The sequence below is a fragment of the Zingiber officinale genome, chromosome 4A (genome assembly GCF_018446385.1).
Source record: "Zingiber officinale cultivar Zhangliang chromosome 4A, Zo_v1.1, whole genome shotgun sequence".
NCBI lineage: Eukaryota > Viridiplantae > Streptophyta > Magnoliopsida > Zingiberales > Zingiberaceae > Zingiber > Zingiber officinale.
The window spans coordinates 82,979,097-82,998,207 of record NC_055992.1 but is presented as its reverse complement, the minus strand read 5'-3'; the positions used below and the strand labels follow the sequence as shown (position 1 = coordinate 82,998,207).

Genomic DNA, 19,111 nt, shown 5'->3' with positions numbered 1-19,111 from the left:
CTTTGAGCCTAGTCCCTCATGACTTTATTCTTGGGCTCTATCCAAAAGGCCTAATGCCAATGGAAATATTTTACATCCTTTTAAACCCATGATCTTTACCAAATCTTTTCAATGTAGAACTTTGATTGAATCTCAACAAAGCTTTCTATGAAGAAATAACTCCTTTACTAGATCATAGAGGACTCTATCTTAGGACAATAACAAAGTGTTTTAAATAAGTTGGATGACCAACATATCATATCTGTGCATGTGTGTGTATATATATTAGCGATTGTGCACATGTGTTATGTGTGTAATATAATAAAATTTATAAAATAAATATTTTCTGTCAAGTAATTAAATAATATTATTCAATGCTAATATGATTTATTCTCAAGTGTTGCCATTACATTGGTAAGGGAATCTCCTCATAAAAAAAATTTAATTTAATTCTTTATATTATAATTAAACTCATAAGGACAAATACCATACTTAATCTTAGCTAAAATGCCGTCCATAAATTAAGTAAGGGTGCTCCAGACCCATGTAATAATGTAATGTAAGGGTGACGCTCAAGAATTCCAACAATAAGCTATTGTAACTGACTCCCTCTTATAAAAAATTAATTTAATATTACATTTGATCTTAGTCAAAAAAAAAAAAGAAAAATATGCTTTTTAACGTCGTCAACCCAAAGATTTATAGTGTTGCCAATTCTAACATGTGATACTAAAGAGCACCAGAGAAAATTACTGATAAGAAAAATTCTTAATAATACACCATAGCTAAGTTTCAAATATCCTGATTGATTAATGAGAAAATTTTTCAATAATACGCAACAACTGAGTCTTGAACTCTAGATCTTTAATTGATTAATGAAAAAAATTTCTAATAATATATCATAATTAAGTCTAATTCTAGATCCCTGATTGATGTGCCTGTAAAAATTATCAATAAATTTTATAAAATTATTTTCAATAAAAAATAATATTAATCTAATTTAATTTTAAGGATTCATCAAATTAATTCACAGTTGCACCTATTGAAAAAACGAAAAGGATTTCGGATATTAAAAAGCAAAGTGGGGTGCCATTGGATGTAGTCAAAAAAGAGAAGAATTTTAGTATCAAAATATAAAACGAAATGTTATTTTAATAATATTTCAAATAGCACCCTCTCTCTCGATTATCTTTTTTTAATTGATTACAAGATTAAAAAAAAAGGGTAAATTCACATGATGAAAATAATCCTACAAAATAGCCGAAATCCCGTGACGTAACACAACTGGGCGGATTCCTCAACCACGGCTCAAACCGGTTTAACTCGACTCATCGTCTCTCCGTCTTCTCCATCTCTCGACCCGCTTCGCTTCCCCCGTCCAACACAAACAATGGAACACATTTTCATAAAAGAATTGCCATTTTTAGATCAATGCAGCAGCGCCACTCCCCGCCGATCTCCCACCTGCTCTCCTTCCCTCTTTAATTTCTCCAGATCTGCAGATTTTTAATCCCTCATTGTTTTTGTTATTTCTTTTCTTTCGCCCTTCTGATGTCGTCGTCGTTGATTTTTCTAATATTTAATTTATAATTTTTTTTAATCCTCTCCTTCTCGTCTCGAGTCTACAAAATGGAAGAGGATCGGCACGAGCCCTCTGGTTCGTCCCCACAGGACAATCGCGGAGGAGTCGGCGGCGGCTGCAGCGTGCAAAACCATCTCGCTTCCTCTGGCGGCAGCCTCTCCAGCTCCCTCGCCGAGGACGAACTATTTGAGCCCGTCTCCCTCCGGGATCTGGACCTCGTCGCCGCCCCGTCACCCCGTTCTGATCCTGCCCTCGTCTCCACCCGCCCCCCCGGCTCCGACGATTTCAACCGCTCCTACGCCCCCTTGTCTCCCCCCGCCGACGCATCTGTCTCACCTCCAGTCGAAATGGCGGGGGATCTGCCGCGCAGCCCCTCGGATGAGGGGTCCACTGGTAACTTCGACTCGTACTTGTCCCCCGTAGCGTCACCGCCGAAGCCGAGGGCGAAGCCAGCCACGTCTGATGTTCCGCCGGATATCGTTCACTTGGTTGACTCGGCCATAATGGGGAGGGCGGAGGGCTTGGAGAAGCTCAAGTCAGTGGTATCCGTGGGTAGCGGTGATGATGTCATCGGCGTTTCTAGATCCATTGTGGATGCCCTTCTCACTACGATGGGAGGCGTTGAAGGTCTGGATGAGATTGATGGCAGCAGGGATGCTGTTTGGAATCCTCCCACCGTGATGTTGAGTTCGAGGGCTGCGGTGGTAGCTACAGAGATAATCCCCTGGTTACCCTGCGAATGGGATTCTCTAACTTACATGTCGCCAAGGACTAGAATGGCTAAAGGCCTGCTATTGATCTTACGAGCTTGCACCAGAAACCGGACAATGTGTTCAGCTGCTGGTTTGTTGCGTGCTCTTCTCCAATCAGCAGAAAAAATAAACTCCGTTGATCACAATTCCTGGGATGGAAAGTGGTTGTTCCAGTGCATTCAGGTTTTAGCAGGGCATTCTCTGAGTACAATTGATCTCCACAGATGGCTTGGTCTCATCAAGAAGTCTGTGTCAACTGACTTGGCTGTGCCTTTGTTGCTAGCACTGGAGAAGGCCATGGGAAGCAGGGAGGCAATGGGTCCTGCTTACACTTTTGAATTTGATGGCGAGAGCTCTGGCTTGCTAGGCCCTGGTGACAGCCGATGGCCTTTCTACAATGGATATGGATTTGCAACATGGATTTACATTGAATCATTCTCTGACACCCTTAACACAGCAACTGCTGCTGCCGCTATTGCTGCAGCCGCAGCCGCAAAGTCAGGTAAGTCATCTGCCATGTCAGCAGCTGCTGCAGCCAGTGTACTTGCTGGAGAAGGGACAGCTCATATGCCTAGGCTCTTTAGTTTTTTGTCTTCTGACAACCAAGGAGTGGAGGCATACTTCCATGGGCAGTTCTTGGTGGTGGAGTGTGGCAGCGGGAAGGGAAGGAAGGCTTCTCTGCACTTCACTCATGCTTTCAAGCCTCAATGTTGGTACTTTGTTGGATTGGAACATAGTTACAAGCAAAGTTTGTTAGGAAAGGCTGAAAGTGAGTTGAGACTGTATGTGGATGGCAACCTATATGAGAGCCGCCCTTTCGAATTTCCACGCATCTCGAAGCCCTTAGCATTTTGCTGCATTGGGACAAACCCTCCTCCAACAATGGCTGGCCTACAGAGGCGCAGGCGCCAGTGTCCACTGTTTGCAGAGATGGGTCCTGTCTACATATTTAAGGAGCCAATTGGTCCAGAAAAAATGTGTCGATTGGCTTCTAGGGGAGGAGATGCACTTCCTTGTTTTGGTAATGCTGCTGGATTACTCTGGATGGGAATGAATGACCATGCGAGGAGTATGGCAAAAGAGTGCTTTGCATTGGATGCTGATATTTCAGGAAGTTTGCATCTTTTATATCATCCTAAATTGCTAAATGGCCGTTATTGTCAAGATGCTTCACCATCAGGTTCAGCAGGTTAGCCAAGTATCTCTTTTGCTGTTTCTAATGTTAAATCTTCTCAGATATATACATATGCAGTTTCACTTTCCTTATATTACTAATCACATAAGACAAAACTGTATGTTATATGATGACAATACTGTATGTTATATTAAATAGTACCCTGTCTTGAATGACTCTTATCTTGCTCTTTAAATACCACAATTGCATATGTATGCATTTACAAAAAATAAGTCAATACTGTATGTTATATGAAATTACTATGACGTGTACATACCAGTAACTAAAGATTTTTTTTTGCTTGACTCGACCTGCTATAAGCATACTTTGCTTTAAAATTTGCGAGGTCATTGGGGGCTTGAACCCCTATTGACACTGTTTGTTTAGTCTACGATATACCATTTGGTAGATATCACATATGCGTGCAGTCTTATAAAGAGCAATATAAGTGTCAAAGCATGACATAACAAATTGAATCATACCCTTTCTATTGAGTAAACTTAGAAATCCTTAAAACCTGGTGCAACCAATTCGATCATGACACCTGAAACTTGTAGGCAAAAGCAAATATGAGCAAGAGAAAATGTTTATATTTGAAAAATAGTTCTATTTGTGTGCTCCAGTACTCATATATGAAAAATAATTCCGGCAAAAAATAGTTAAGCCTATTGCTATACCATTTGAGTCATTTGAGACATTCAAGTCAAAAGTGTTGGAAAAGTTAGGCTTGCCACTTAGTCTGGCCTTTGACAGAGGACTGATACCTTGTGTGCACTCAATGTGGCTATGACTATCAGACAATTGGGTAGCTTGAACAATATTCCACCCAACACTCTATACTCACTAATAGTGTATCTCACAGGAATATTACTAGGGAGGATCAATCAATTATTATCTTATCCATTTCCTGCGTCCCAATCAACTATAGCTTGTACATGTCTCTCCTCAACTTGGTGCTTGGCATGAGTTACACAAGGAAGAAACCCTATACATGGTTCGTCTATCACACAAATAGATATCATAATCTGTCAAATTATGAACACCTAAACTATCAATAACAACAACCAAGCCTTTATTGTACTAGGGGGTCAATTATATTGTTTCTTTTATGTCATTGGACTCGATCCCGTACTATATCATTATCTATATTTATATTAATGATTGTATCCTCTTTTATCGTTGTTAACTAAGTTTTCTTTGGTCTCTCTTCTTTGATTAATGTGCGTATTTGTCATGGTCTCACATTACCTAACTAGGGCATTTATTGGACGCCTAAGTACACACCCATACTATCTTTAATGTGTTTCTCAGAGTTTTCTATCAACTGACGCAATCTTGACTTTCTCTCCATCCTTGTATGTGCACATTCACCCTAAGATCATCATCTTTGCGACTTTCATCTTTGCATATGTGCTTAGTTCATAGCTAACATTTTTATAAAATTTCCCTTTAAACTCGGGATTCTATCATAAGTTTTTTTTTTTATTCAATGAGTACCATGTGCATCCATTCTCTCTTCTCAATTTCAGCATGACACATCAACATACACATAGAGATTAACATTACAAACTAAGGCATAACAACCACTTAAGCATTCACTCAATGGATGACTCCTCTTTGCTCCATGCCACATCACTTTGCTATTTAACAACCAAACAACAGACTCCAACTACCACCATCCAAGCAAATCATGTTCATTATGAATACCCATTTAATTCATTACATAACCACCTCCACTGATACAATATGATCTTATTGTTATGAATCAATCATAAGGATTGATTCAAGAGGGAGTTTGGTCCCACATCATGCATGATCCATCTAATGTATGATACTTGAAAACTTTTCCAACAGCAGTCTGGCCAACAAATCTTCTATCATCATTCAGAAATAAACAAATCCAACCATCCTACTTATCTTCTATCATCATTTTGAAATAAACAAATCCAACCATCATCAATCATAGACCGAAGCAGATCCATTGTGAGACAGTTTAACCAACAGTATGATTCCAATGTTACTTAATGATCAAGTCACTGGACAACCCAACAAATCTTCCCTTCATTGTTTTGTTCGACCCAGCTAAACAACTACAATCAGTTCCTTTAACCATCTTAGAACAATCTAATTAATACACAAACAATTAATTATAAATAAAAAAATTAATTTAAATTATAACTAATATTAAGTAAAATTAATTATGTTGAAACTCTATCAACATGGCATGATACATTACTAATTGTATCGTTGTAGTCAAAGGCAGAAACTCCTTTACGGCTTGACATTTTAGAGCTTGATTTGAACTATAAATAAAGGAGAAGAATGTTTGATCATACCTTTGAAAAAATTGAACGGAACCTCCTATTGCCCGGGCTTCATGTTGTGGCCTTTTTTTTCTCCTTTGTCTATCAGCAATTGAATCCCTGCCTAAACAAATTCATTCAAACCATAAATGAATTCCAGGCCCAAAGCTTTGTTCAAATCAATCTAACTCTAATTAAATCTTCAATCATAACACATTCTGATATACAATCTGTGAATTTAAGCACTTTCTATAGAATTTTTTTACAAGTGGGGTTTTGTAGCATAAGATAACATAATCACCACACACCAGACATATACATAAATCTTTATTTATAATTTGGTTGAACTGATCTTAGTACAATGTATCTGAATCACTTTTGCCATTTCGAGTTGGAACGAGGTTGACATAAGAGAGTGGCCCCATGTTTCTTGTCAGTTGATGATTGTGATGCCACTGGTAGATTGGCTTTGTTGTGTGTGAGACCAAGGGTACTCCATTGCGAGGAAAAATATATATTTTTTTGGATTAAAGGAGTGAAAGGTAACAAAGAAGAAGGTTGTTGATGGAAGGATGACAGTCTAAGAGAGGAGTGGCCAAGAAGGTCATCATCTCACTGAGTAAAGAAAACTTTATTTTATTAAAGTCATGCAATAGATTATGTGAACAATAACTGGCGATCTCTGTTTAACCAATAGTTTTTGAATTCTTTATTCAGACATCCAACTAAAAAGTGAAATTGTTAGATATCATATACTTTCTCCAATGAGTGATGACTTTTTCTTGCTTCTTCTGCAAAGATATTTGCCAATTGTTGAAGCAAATAACGAGCTTAGGCAACAACTTATTGCATCTTAGGTACCTGTTTGACCACATGATATCTCTTTTCCGAATGGATTGCATTCCTTATTCTCTGTTCTAATCATCTACAGTAACTATCTGGTTTCTTTGGTTATGTTTGCTTTTGGTAAAATAATTGGATGATGCTGTCATGGCCTGGAGAAAAAAGGTTTTGCTATTTTTGGTGTAGTTAGCTTCCTATCTAACTACTTGCATTACCTGACAAATCAACCAACAAACATAGACAAATTTGAAGATGCTTTTTCAGCTGGGATTGTGTTTCGAGGACATTAACCAACTTATAGAAGAGAGCCTCAGACCCGTTTCCTTGTAGCACTTTGGCAACTTTCTAGTTCCTGTGACAACCTTATTTCATACCTAGTTATGTTGATTGGCTAACTATTTATCTTAAAGCTCGGGCCATTAGGAAAGGAACCAATATTTATTATTAACATTGCTATATGTGTGGTTTCCTTTTGTGTGGGATACACTCCTGCTCCATGTGTGGTGGGGTACTAGACTTGATTGACTTTGACCTCGCAACACATGAATTTGATTGATACTCTCAGCACATGAGCTTGAACATGATATATTTTGATGCAAGTGAGATTGAAACTCTTGATATCTTGCTCTATACCATGTGGAATTTAATTTTATTGACTAGTAATCTCAAAAGCTAGAGCCATTAGGAAATGAATCAATTGATATTTATATCAAGATTATCGAAGTTTTGATCTTTAACTGAAATAATATTCTTTTAGTATCATGCTAATGTTTCATTGCATGGTGCCACTAATGGATTGGAGTTGAAGGAGATGAAATATATAAAGGAGATATTGTTTATGCCAAACTTGGTTTTAAATCTTGTACATGTTGGATGAACCGATTGAAACATATGATTCTGGTTTATTATTGAAACTCGATACCACTCAGTATGGACAAAGTTTTCTTTCTTTTCTTCATCTCCTTCATCCTTCGACCTCCAATCTGTCTTCGACACCATGCATCAAAGCTTCAACATGATATTGGATTGCTATAATGGGGCAAAGGATAAATTTCCGGCGGGTGCATGCTCTCGGGAAAAAAACCCCTCTCACCCCCTAGCCAACTTAGCAGTTGGCTATAAGCAGACCTTGTGATTTACCTCCCCTCACATAACTTGGGGTGGGCCGTGAGGGGCGCTTGAGGTGAGCGTAATCACCTTGTGCTACAATACAGCATGATATGGAGCAACATCTTTCCAGTTAAAAGATCGAAGCTACAACATTGCTTGAGATTTTTAACTTTAGTGTCGGTGCCGAGTGGTATTGAGTTGCAGTGATTTACCGGAATGATACGTGTCTATTGTTTCGCTCGACACGACATAAGATTTCAAGCCATGATGTGATGTACTATCCCAAGACATTTTAATATTGAAACAAAATGGGATGTCTTGTCCAATACGATTAACAAAATACAAGAATTCAATCTGTGCTTTTATCATGAAAGTCAATAGTCAATTTGTACAAAGACTCAAGGTAAATATCCACGGTACTTTTACACCGTTATAGAAGGCTAATAACTAGCAATTGAATAAGTGGTAGCACTTTTTCTAGGTATTTGGAAGAAATAAATTCCTAATCAAAATTGAAAATTAACTAAATCTCATGTTGATACTTGGACTTTATTTTTCATTTTGTAACCCTCACAGGAGAAGTAGCATCCCATCCCACTCTTCCCCTTGATCTTTGGTCATTAATATTCACATAGGCATCAGCAGCCTAAAAAGATGAATCTAGCCTAGGGATGAAACTTTAAGTCTTTAACTTGTCCAAACCAAGAGTCACCTCGACCCGCTCCAATTAAGGTTGCTCCATCACACATGTTATTTAGATAGTACAATAGTTATGTAAATCAGGCAGGGATAGGATGAAAATATAACCCAATTATGGGTGGTAAGGTGGGTATGGGATAAGATATTTTTATCTCCATTTGCCTCAGCTTACCTATGTAAAATTTAGTTTACATGCTACATTTTATAGATCTCATGTATGCCTTGTTCAATATTTTGTTTCATTTATTGCCCTACCTTAAACCCAACCCACATAAGAAACAAAGCAAGGCGAGGATGAGGAAAAAAAAAGTTTAGCCCATAGCCTACCCCACTGCGCTTGGCATATGGGCAAGGATGAAAAGTTAAATATTGACTCCAACCCATTGTCATTTCTACTCCTGCCAATGTGTTGTGCTATCTCAAGCTACATCTCGATGATGGTGATGGAGCAAACATTCATCCAATATAGGAGATACAAGACCAAAATTTTAGTCTATGCTTTTATCATGGCAGTTAGTAATTAAGTTGTACGTAGACTGATAGAAGAAACACCCACCATATTTTCACACAATAATTTCAAGAGAAGGCTTGTAATAGGCAATGCTATAAGAGGGTAGCACTTTTTTCAAATAAAAAAAGAGCTATAGATTAAAGGACTACTCCAATTCTAGAAACACAAAACTTCCTGAATTAAATTAAATTAATATGATGCGTGAACTCTTCATGAACTTCTCCATACTTTTGTCCAAACACTAAGGCTTAGTAAACACTCGAAACCTTCATTAATCATGTATAAAATTTTTAGAAACAACAATTCATTGATCATGTAAAGCAAAATTTAGAAACAACCTTGTTGAATACTTAGACCCACATTCTAGTCAAATACTCGTACAAGAATTCTTTTAACATAGGTTAAATGCTATGTAGTATGAAATATGAAAAGATATTGACTTATGTGGAGCTCAGTCTTTAATACATGTGGATGTTCATAGTTAATTGCATGGAACACCTACTTTTAGTAAGTCTTCTATCATGTAATCAAGAATTAACATTATGTATAGACCCAAAAGAAGTTTTCAGATGGTGTTAGTAGAATTGAATATAGAGAAGTAGAATTGAATATGGAGAAAAATGCATAGAAAGCTTGAAAATGAAGGGAACATGTGTTAAAGGTAATACTATTGTTTCACTAAAATTTAAAAATGAAACAAAAAATAATGGTCATGAAAGAAATATTTTTGTCAAATAAAAAAAGCACATAAACTTCAAATAACATATGATCCACCAGGAATTCCTCTTAACGTCTTAAGGATTTAATAGGAATAATTTAAGGTGTCCTTAAAAGTAATTTGTTAACCACTTGTCTCTAAAGCTCAAGCTATTAAAAGAGAATCAAATATATATATATATATTGTTACCTTTATGTGTAGGTGACATTGCTTCTGATTGGTCATAACCTCCCAACACATGAATTGATTAGATATATATTTTTCTTGATGCAGGTGCTCCTACTTTACTATTGTATTAAAGTAGATTTTGCTTATACCAAAAATTCGAGCTATAAGGAAATGGACACACACTTGTACATATGGGCTTAATGGGTGTGTCGAAGCTAAGAGGTCCTACATGCACGAGGGTGGCAGCCCAATATATAAATCATGGTTTGAAATCTCGTATTGTATTGGGCGAAATGATCGAAACATATTATTTTGATAAATCATCAAAACTCGATACCACTAGGCACCAAGGGTCAAAATCTCAAGCCGTGCCATAGTTCTAGTTTTTGATCAAAATGATATTGTTCTAGTATCGTATTGATGCTTCTATACATGGTGTTGGTGATAGATTAGAGGTTGAAGGAGGAAGGAAATGAAGCAAATTGAGTTTCGATAATTTACGAATGATATGATTTGATCGTTTCACCTGATATGGCAAAAGATATAAAACCATGCTCAGCATAGACAATGCCAACTTCCAATGCTTCACCTCCTTCTTTCTTCTCCCCTAATATATCATCGACACCATGCATTGAAACATCAGTACGATATCAAAACAATATCGTTCTAGTCAAATACCGAAATTTGAGATTTTGAACCTTGCCTAATACTCTAATTTGCTACCAAATACTTCAAAACAACAGTGTATGCATGTTATCATAGAAGTTAAGTAGCAACATATGTACCATTGGTGATGAACTCGTGAATGATATGCGACAAGGATGAAGAGGGAGCACTAAAGCCTAGTAACGTCAACTAGTTTAGAAGTAATTAGAATGAGTAGCATTTTCATTTTTTAATCTTCGTACTTTAATTTTGGCAACACTATTCATTTGCATGAACCTTGAATTATGTTACTTTAGTGTTTTAAGATAGTCAAAATACAAATTTCCATAGACAATAGGAAAAGTAAATGGGCAGCCCAGTGCATGAAGCTCCTGCCAATGGGGGTCCCGGAGAAAAGTTGGACAACATTGAGTTTATTGTATACAGTCTTATCTTGCATTGCAAGAGATTAATTCCGCGACTTGAACTCATGACTATAAGATTACAAGTCAACAACTTTACCGTTGCACCAAGACTCTCCTATATTTTTTTGGTAATCCAAGTATCTAGCTCTTCGAACTGACTAATCCTAGAAGCGACCGACTCGGCTTCATGGAAGTTTCTCATTGGTCACCATAGTAAATCTGGAAGCGCGAACGACTCGTTGATCTGCAACCAACGTTCCAAGGTTGTCTTCCCATCAAAGGAAATTAATTTGCACTACGTTGCAGGTAGGAATCGACCTGTGGATGCCTGTTAACTGCGGAAGCACTTTGTCGTTGCATTGTAGCCCTAGTAACCAAGGCTCCCCTTCATAAACAATAGGAAAAGTAAACAACATAAATTGCTCAGTCCAATTAAGACTTAAAATTCTTGTCCTGATGTTTTAAAATTACTAATTTAGCACTAAATTTAATTTTGTAATAAATTTTGCTTGAAGTTCTTGTTAGTGTGATTTTTAATTCGCTCCTTTGGAAAATGTGTACTATGTGACCTTGTCAATGTGCTTAATTATTACTTTATTACCTAATCGACATCTTAATTTATTGAAGCTAACATAAACACCCTACTTTAAACCAATTGAAATATGACACTTTTGGGCTAATGAAGAGAGTTTATAAGCTTAGACCAGCAGATTACTATTAATTTGGACTTAAATATTTAGGCAATTCATTAGGCCTATTATGTCGCTGGATTATTACATATGGTGTCAAAGTATATCTACAATGAGGAATTCATAAAGTCCTACCTATGTGATAGCAGAGGCATCATTGGGCTTTACATATGCCCTAATTAGAGATGATCCTGAATTTAAAGGTTTAAAATCTCATTTCAACATGGAGTTTTTGATGATAGATGAAACGAGATAGTTTCAATTTTGTGTTGAAGTACCAACAATAATGAGTATGGTGAATTAGTGGTGGCGGAAGGAGAAAGTTTGAGAGTTTAACTTTCCTAAGTTTTTTCATGAAGAAAATATTTGTTGAACTTTTGCAGCCTTGATGAAGCTCTTCGCGAGCTGCAGAGAACTTGATTGAGTTGTATTGAGTCATCATTTGAAGAAATTCCTATATTGATGGAAGATGTTCACGAGTTGTGCAAAGTTGTTCTGAGTGGTGTAAAGAAGTTATTCTAAGTTCTCTTGCTCTCAAAAGAATTAGTATGAATTTTACTCATTACATTCTTTTTTTCACTTGTTTTGTTAAAAAAACAAGACTATAGTAATTAAATAATAAATTGAGTTAGAATTTGGGAAACAGGTTGAAAAATTAATAAAATCACTTGAATTTATCTTGACGTGTACCTAAGGACACCTAGTGCAGCAATTAGTATGGAATGATATTCATCAACACGATTAACAAGAGCATATGAGAGATTACTCATGATCTTGCTTTGCTAGAATGGTATAGTTTGACTATCACTTTGCAAAACATGAGATTTTGAACCATGTCTAAGTTATGAGTTTGGATCTTGATCGGATGCCATACCTTAAGTGGAACACATTATAAAACTTTGATTTAGTCTCAGAGAATTTTAGCTGATAAAGAACTTCCATAATTTTAGATGAGCAACATACTACTAATTTGTGGGCTTAAACATTTTGGGCCTATAATTTAATGTAGTGATTTTATCAACTTCTTGTTGCATTTATCATTAAGAAAATCCAAACAGCGGCAGATAAATTTTTAACTAATCCTATTGCAGATTTAGCCATTTTATGTCTTTCTTTCTGTGTATCGCTGCAAAGTTTCCAAACCTCTTAACAATTATATCAAGTTGCAATTGTTGAGAGGACATTAAAGTAGTTAATAGAATCTATCTTCGTTGTAAGTTCTTAATGGATGAGTTGGATTGTCAAAGTAATTAAAGGAAACTACATAATTCAGTTAAAACTCCGCTTAATCCATAAAATATTTATGAGATAATTTGCTAGAGCTATCTAGGAGATTATTACAATTTTTGCTGATGATCCTTATGCAGATTTGTATCATCTAATAAGACAAACCTATCTTTATTTTCTTCTACTGTAACTACTACAATCCAATGTTTTTCTTGCCCGCAATTAGTGAAATCAAACACTTAATATCCATCTTACTAAATCATGCCATCACATTATCACCTTCATAGTTCTGAAAAATGAAACCTAACATTATTAACCAAAATGGGGTCTTCATTGATAGTTCAAATTGAGTTATGTAGTCTTCTAGATCAGTTTGATTTGCTTTCTTGACCCTATAATATAATTGTTCTTTCATCTTTCATTGTATCAGCATCTGCTTTCCAATTGTTTGTAAATACAAATTTTTTTAGTGATTATTAATTATTTACTCATTTGAGATATTTGCTTCTCTGTTCGATTTCTCAGTTATTTCTTGAGCAGTTGACTGTGTATGCTCTAATCTGCAGGTATTCACCGTCGACCTGCTGAGGTCCTTGGGCAGGTTTATGTTGCTTCTCGTCTGCGTCCAGCTGAAGCTTTATGGGCCTTAGCCTATGGTGGTCCAATGAGTTTGCTTCCAATGACAGTAAGCAATGTGGAGAAGGAAGGCCAGGAACCTATTCTGGGTGATTTTGCTTTGTCACTTGTAACTACTTCCCTCTCTGCCCATATTTTCAGAATTATCTCAATTGCCATCCAACATCCTGGAAATAATGAAGAGTTATGTCGCACCCGAGCACCTGAACTTTTGTCAAGAATCTTGCTTCATCTTTTACAGTCTCTTTCTAAAATGGAACTTGGGAAGCAACATGTATCTAGTGCTGAGGAACTTGTTACTGCTATTGTGTCACTATGTCACTGTCAAAGATATGACCAAAAACTTAAAGTTCATCTTTTTAGAACTTTGCTGCTGGATTTGAAGCTGTGGAGTCGGTGCAATTATGGTTTGCAAAAAAAGCTTCTTTCTTCGCTTTCAGATATGGTATTCACAGAAGCATCTGTCATGAGGGAAGCAAATGCTCTGCAAATGCTTCTTGATGGCTGTAGAAGTTGCTATTGGGTTGTTAAGGAGAAAGATTCAGTTGATACTTTTTCTCCTAATGGAACATCAAGACCTATTGGTGAAATGAATGCTCTCATAGATGAACTGTTAGTGGTTATTGAACTTTTAGTAGGTGCTGCACCACCTTCATTGGCAGGTGATGACGTTCGATGTTTGATTGGTTTCATGATTGACTGTCCACAACCGAATCAGGTATGTTCATGAACCTGCTCGGCGGTGCCTGCACTGTGCTTCGTATTGTGAGACAATTAATGTTTGTTTAATTGCCATGTCATAAGATTTTATTAATTGTCCTTTGCTTGATAATGGTAAATACTTCATGTATTCTCTTCTATTGTGCTGAAATATGTTACTCTATTAGTTTTGTTAGTTTATTGTTCCTCTCAAACCTAGGTAGCCCCATTATTAAGTTGTGTAGGATTTTTAGTCTTTGATTGGAACATTTTGGTATCCTACCGACGATCTAGCGTATGGTGCTTGCGGGAATTGGAGGTGAAATGAGAAAGAATACGAAGAAAAAAAGAAGAAAAAGATAAGACATCTATATACTAGGTCCAAACTTTACTCTCCATTTAGAATGGTACGATTTTAATATTATTTTGTATGTAGACAAGCTACAAAACAATAACATTGTTTCAATTCATTTTAACTTCTGTTTTAGCATACCAAAAAGCATTGAGTTTTGGAATGAAACAATATTCATTAACATGGTTAACACAACAACATAGAAGACATTGTCTATGCTGAGTAATATCTAGTTTTGGTAATTTATTGAATAATGCATTTTGTTCATTTCACTCAACATGGTACTAGGTTTCAAACAATGGATGTTATTGACATATGGAATATTACGAAGACATCTACATAGGATATAAGTCAATAACATTCCCCTAATGCTGGTTCAAATGTATTATTGAAATACAAATATATTCTACTCTAGGCTCTCTTCACAATCTGGTTAGCAAATCTATCATGTCAATTGATCATAGCATTAATGAACAAAGCAATGATCTTATTAGCTATATCTCCTCTCTTTAATGAAGTGATGATCAATCGTTATACCTTTGCCCTTTCATGAAATATTATGTGTTGCAATTTACAATATAACTTTATCGTCTTTGTAGGGCTATAACCTAAATTAGTCATTAAATGTTTCACCCAGCTTATATGTTGATATACAAGGTTTAAAATTTTAGGTCGTGTCGTAGTTTTAGTTTATAACTAGAATGATTCAGTTTAGGTATTGAATTGTGTTGTGCCGATACAATTTCTTTATTTTTTAAAATATACAACAACAACCAAGCCTTATCCCACTAGGTGACGTCGGCTATATGGATCTTTTTACGTCATTGAGCTTTATCTCCTACTATATCATCATCTATACTTAAATAAATTTTATCTTGTTTTAATATTGCTAACCAAGTATTTTTTGGTTTCCTCTTCCTCGTTTGACATGTGTGTTTGTCGTAGCTAATTGGAGCATTTATTGATTGTCTAAGTATATGCCCGTACCATCTTAAATGTGTCTCTCGAAATTTTCCCTCAATAGATGCAACTCCGACTTTCTCTCTAATGCTCTCATTTCTTATTCTGTCCATCCTCGTATGTTCACACATTCATCTTAACATCCTCATCTCTATAACTCTCATCTTCTGCTCATGTGCTTGAGTCATAGTCCAACATTCAGCTCCATCTAATATAACAAGTTTAATTGCGATTTTGTAGAACTTTCCTTTAAGTTTTAAGGTACATAAAATACTTGACGCTCTCTTCCATTTTAACCATCCTACTTGTATTCTATATAAGACATCTCTCTCAATCCCTCCATCATTTTATAAAAATGATCCTAAATATTAAAAACTCTCGGTTCTCGGTAACTCATCATCTCCTAACTTAACAATTATCTTATTATGTCCAATATTGCTAAACTTAAATTTTATATATTTTGTCTTTATTCTACTGCGTGTAGTGAGTTTGCCCATAATTAGTGTAAAAAGATAGAGACTTAGTTGATCCTTGATGCAACCCTATCTTTTTTGGAAATATTTTAGTTACTTCGCTTAAAGTGTTTAGTCGTTACATCCTCATATATATTCTTAATTAGATCAATATATATTATGCTAACACCTCTCTTTTATCTCCTGGTATTCTATCATAAGTTTTTTCTAAGTCAATGAATACCATATGCAAATCTTGTTTTTGCTCCCGATATTTTTCAATTAGTTGTCTAAGAAGATGTATTGCTTCTATTATCGACCTTTTAAGCATAAATCCAAATTGATTTTCGATTACCGTGGTCTTCTTCCTTATTATTTTTTTCCAAAGTTTCATGGTATAACTCATTAGTTTAATATCCCTATAGTTTGCACAATTTTATACGTCTCCCTTATTTTTATATAAGGGAACTAGAGTACTTATTCTTTATTGATAAAATTTTTTCTCGCTTTTAATATCATGTTAAATAATTTTATAAGCCATTCAATACCTTGTTTCCCTAAGCACTTCCATATCTCTATCGGAATATCATATGGTCCAACGACTTTTCCATTGTGCATCATATTTAAAGCTTGTTCTACTTCTAAAGTTTGAATTATACTATAAAAATTTAAATTTTTATACTCATTTGACCTACTTAAATTACTTAAGTTAAGTTGGTCACCTAAATCTTCATCAAAAAGTTCATGAAAATTCCTCTTCCATCGCTCTTTTATTTCTTCATCATTTACTAGTACCCTATTACATTAATCTTTAATACTTTTTTATTTCTCCATCATTTACTAGTACCCTATTACATTCATCTTTAATACATTTTATTTGGATAAGATATCTTGTTTTTCTTTTATTTAACTTTATCTATTCTATAAACGTCTTTTTCCCCTTATTTTGTATCCAATTTTTGATATAATCATTCAAAAGTTTTATTCTTTATTTTATTTACTACTCTTAGTCTCTTTCTTGGCTATTGTATATATATTTTTTTAATTTTACTCGTTCTTACAATATACAATTCCTTATAAATTGTTTGTTTTTCCTTCACTTTCTTTTGTATTTTCTTATTCCACCATCAAGATTCCTTATTTAATGGTGCATGCCCCTTTGACTCACCGAGTACACTCTTAGTTATTATTTTCAATTTTGATACCATCTTATCTCATGTCGTATTAGAGTCACCATATATTTCACCTAATACTTGTACTTCTACCTTCTCCGTAAATATATTTTGTTTCTCAACATTAATGCATCAAATCTCATCATAACTCTGAAGTTAAGCGTGCTTGGGTGAGAGTAGTACTACGATGGGCGACCCCCCGGGAAGTCCTTGTGTTGCACCTACAACGCTATTTTTAAAAATATAAAATATATTAATTTTAAAAATATTTTTATTAGTATTTGATTGTTGTAGATATTTTTTCTAATAATTCGTCTTCACTTTTATTCTTAAAGATATTTTTTTCCCATAGTCTATGTAACAATCCTTAGTCTTTGTTTTTGTTGTTTAAATAGATGGAGGAAAAGAAATGAATGAAAGAGAGAAAATAATTATCAGATTAAAATAATTAATTGATAGAAATATAAATGGGGAAAAAATTAACTACCCCAAATCCTAAACTTCAAACCCTATAAATGTCCTATCAAATAAAAAAACTAAACTCGAAAAAGCTAAGAAAAAAGGAAAACAAAATTAGTTGCGGCCAGGCGAGGCCATCTCGAGGTCGTTGTGGCCTCGACTTCGTGGAGGCCTCCGTGTGGTTGTGGGGTCCTTGCGACCTCGTGGAGGCCTCCACGATGCTACTTCCGTTGCCCGTGGCAAATGAGTATCGTTGCCAGATTTGTGTCGGAATAGTAAAAACCATTCGTTTCAAGCGGCACGGGTCGACACCCCAATCCATGATACTATATTTGTGCAATTGACCTTACCACAACTTATTATTTATTTATTTTTTTTACTTTTCAAGAAATAGTATTGCCTCCTATAAGGATGCAAGAATGAGGAAGCTTGCCTAATTTGTACCATAATAGCCAACATCACATAATAGTATACCTTTTGCTAGAGCATCTTTTGGCATTGTCGAATTTTTAAGGCAACTAGCCAATAATTATAGCATAAGTTTTCTAGGAACTAACTAATCACATTGATCGTGTGAGATACTTCAATTTCTGCACCAGCCTTCTATAGTTCCCTGTGTGGGTTAGAAGCTTTCTTGCTCTAGTATTAACCTTACACTAGAATCAATAGGATTATCTACATTTTTGTCCCTACCATTTCAACCTTCTTGGGCATATCCAATACATGTGTTGAGAGTGCCAACTAAAAACAAAATTTAAAAAAAAAAACGTGTTGAGCGATATAAATACCTTCTAAGTGAGCCATGACAAAGATGAGGAAATACTTGTAATTACTTAAGTTCTCAGTATGAAAGTGTTCGATAAAGATAGGTCTCTAACTTTGTAATGCTAATGGAGTTATCAGTAATGATGATATCATCCACATATTTAATAAGAAAGACATGCTTCCTGATTTAGGCGAGATAAAACACCAAATGACATGTCACACTACTGCATGCCAACCTAAAGAAGAGTTGAGCAAACTTCCAAACCCAAGTTTTTAGAGATTGTTTTAAGTGATATAGTGATTTCTTCAGCTTATATCCAGTTCAGTCTCCCTTGAGCAGCACACTAAGAGGTTGCTATCTGCACCATTATATCTACAAAAGTGGGGTGGCGGAAGGAGGTGCATCTATGGGTTATATATCCAGAGTTGAAGGAGGGGAAGGATCAATTGGAATAGTTTGAAATTTTATGATCGTATGGGAACTGAGAGAATCTACTGGATTACCTCTAGTAAATGTTAATGTGAAGGGAAGAAGCGAGTCAACTCAAGGAAGCCATGTTAATGTGAGGGGAAGAAGGGAGTTGACTCAAGGAAGCCACATTTGTGGAGATAAAGGCACGATGTGACAGTGTAGAATAACTATGATCAATTGATACCACTCACTTTCAAGAATTTGAATACTAAAAGACTAGGAACTATAACTTTTAGGTATTACAGAGTGGGATGCCCAAGATTACTACAAATCTAGATAGAAGAGGGTGCACTTGAAAACATTGATGTAGGCATATCCA

The 19,111-nt window shown here is 35.6% G+C and overlaps 1 protein-coding gene across 2 annotated transcripts in view; it reads left to right on the top strand.

Moving 5' to 3' along the window:
* The first annotated feature begins 1,339 nt into the window (after nt 1-1,339).
* Nucleotides 1,340-19,111, top strand: part of LOC121970039 (BEACH domain-containing protein C2) — a 138,529-nt gene continuing 120,757 nt past the window's right edge. For both annotated transcript variants that reach the window (XM_042520443.1, XM_042520442.1), the window contains exons 1-2: nt 1,340-3,502; nt 13,392-14,179. In XM_042520443.1, coding sequence (XP_042376377.1) covers nt 1,609-3,502; nt 13,392-14,179 — 2,682 coding nt within the window. In that variant the 5' untranslated portion in view covers nt 1,340-1,608. The remainder of the gene's footprint in view (nt 3,503-13,391; nt 14,180-19,111) is intronic.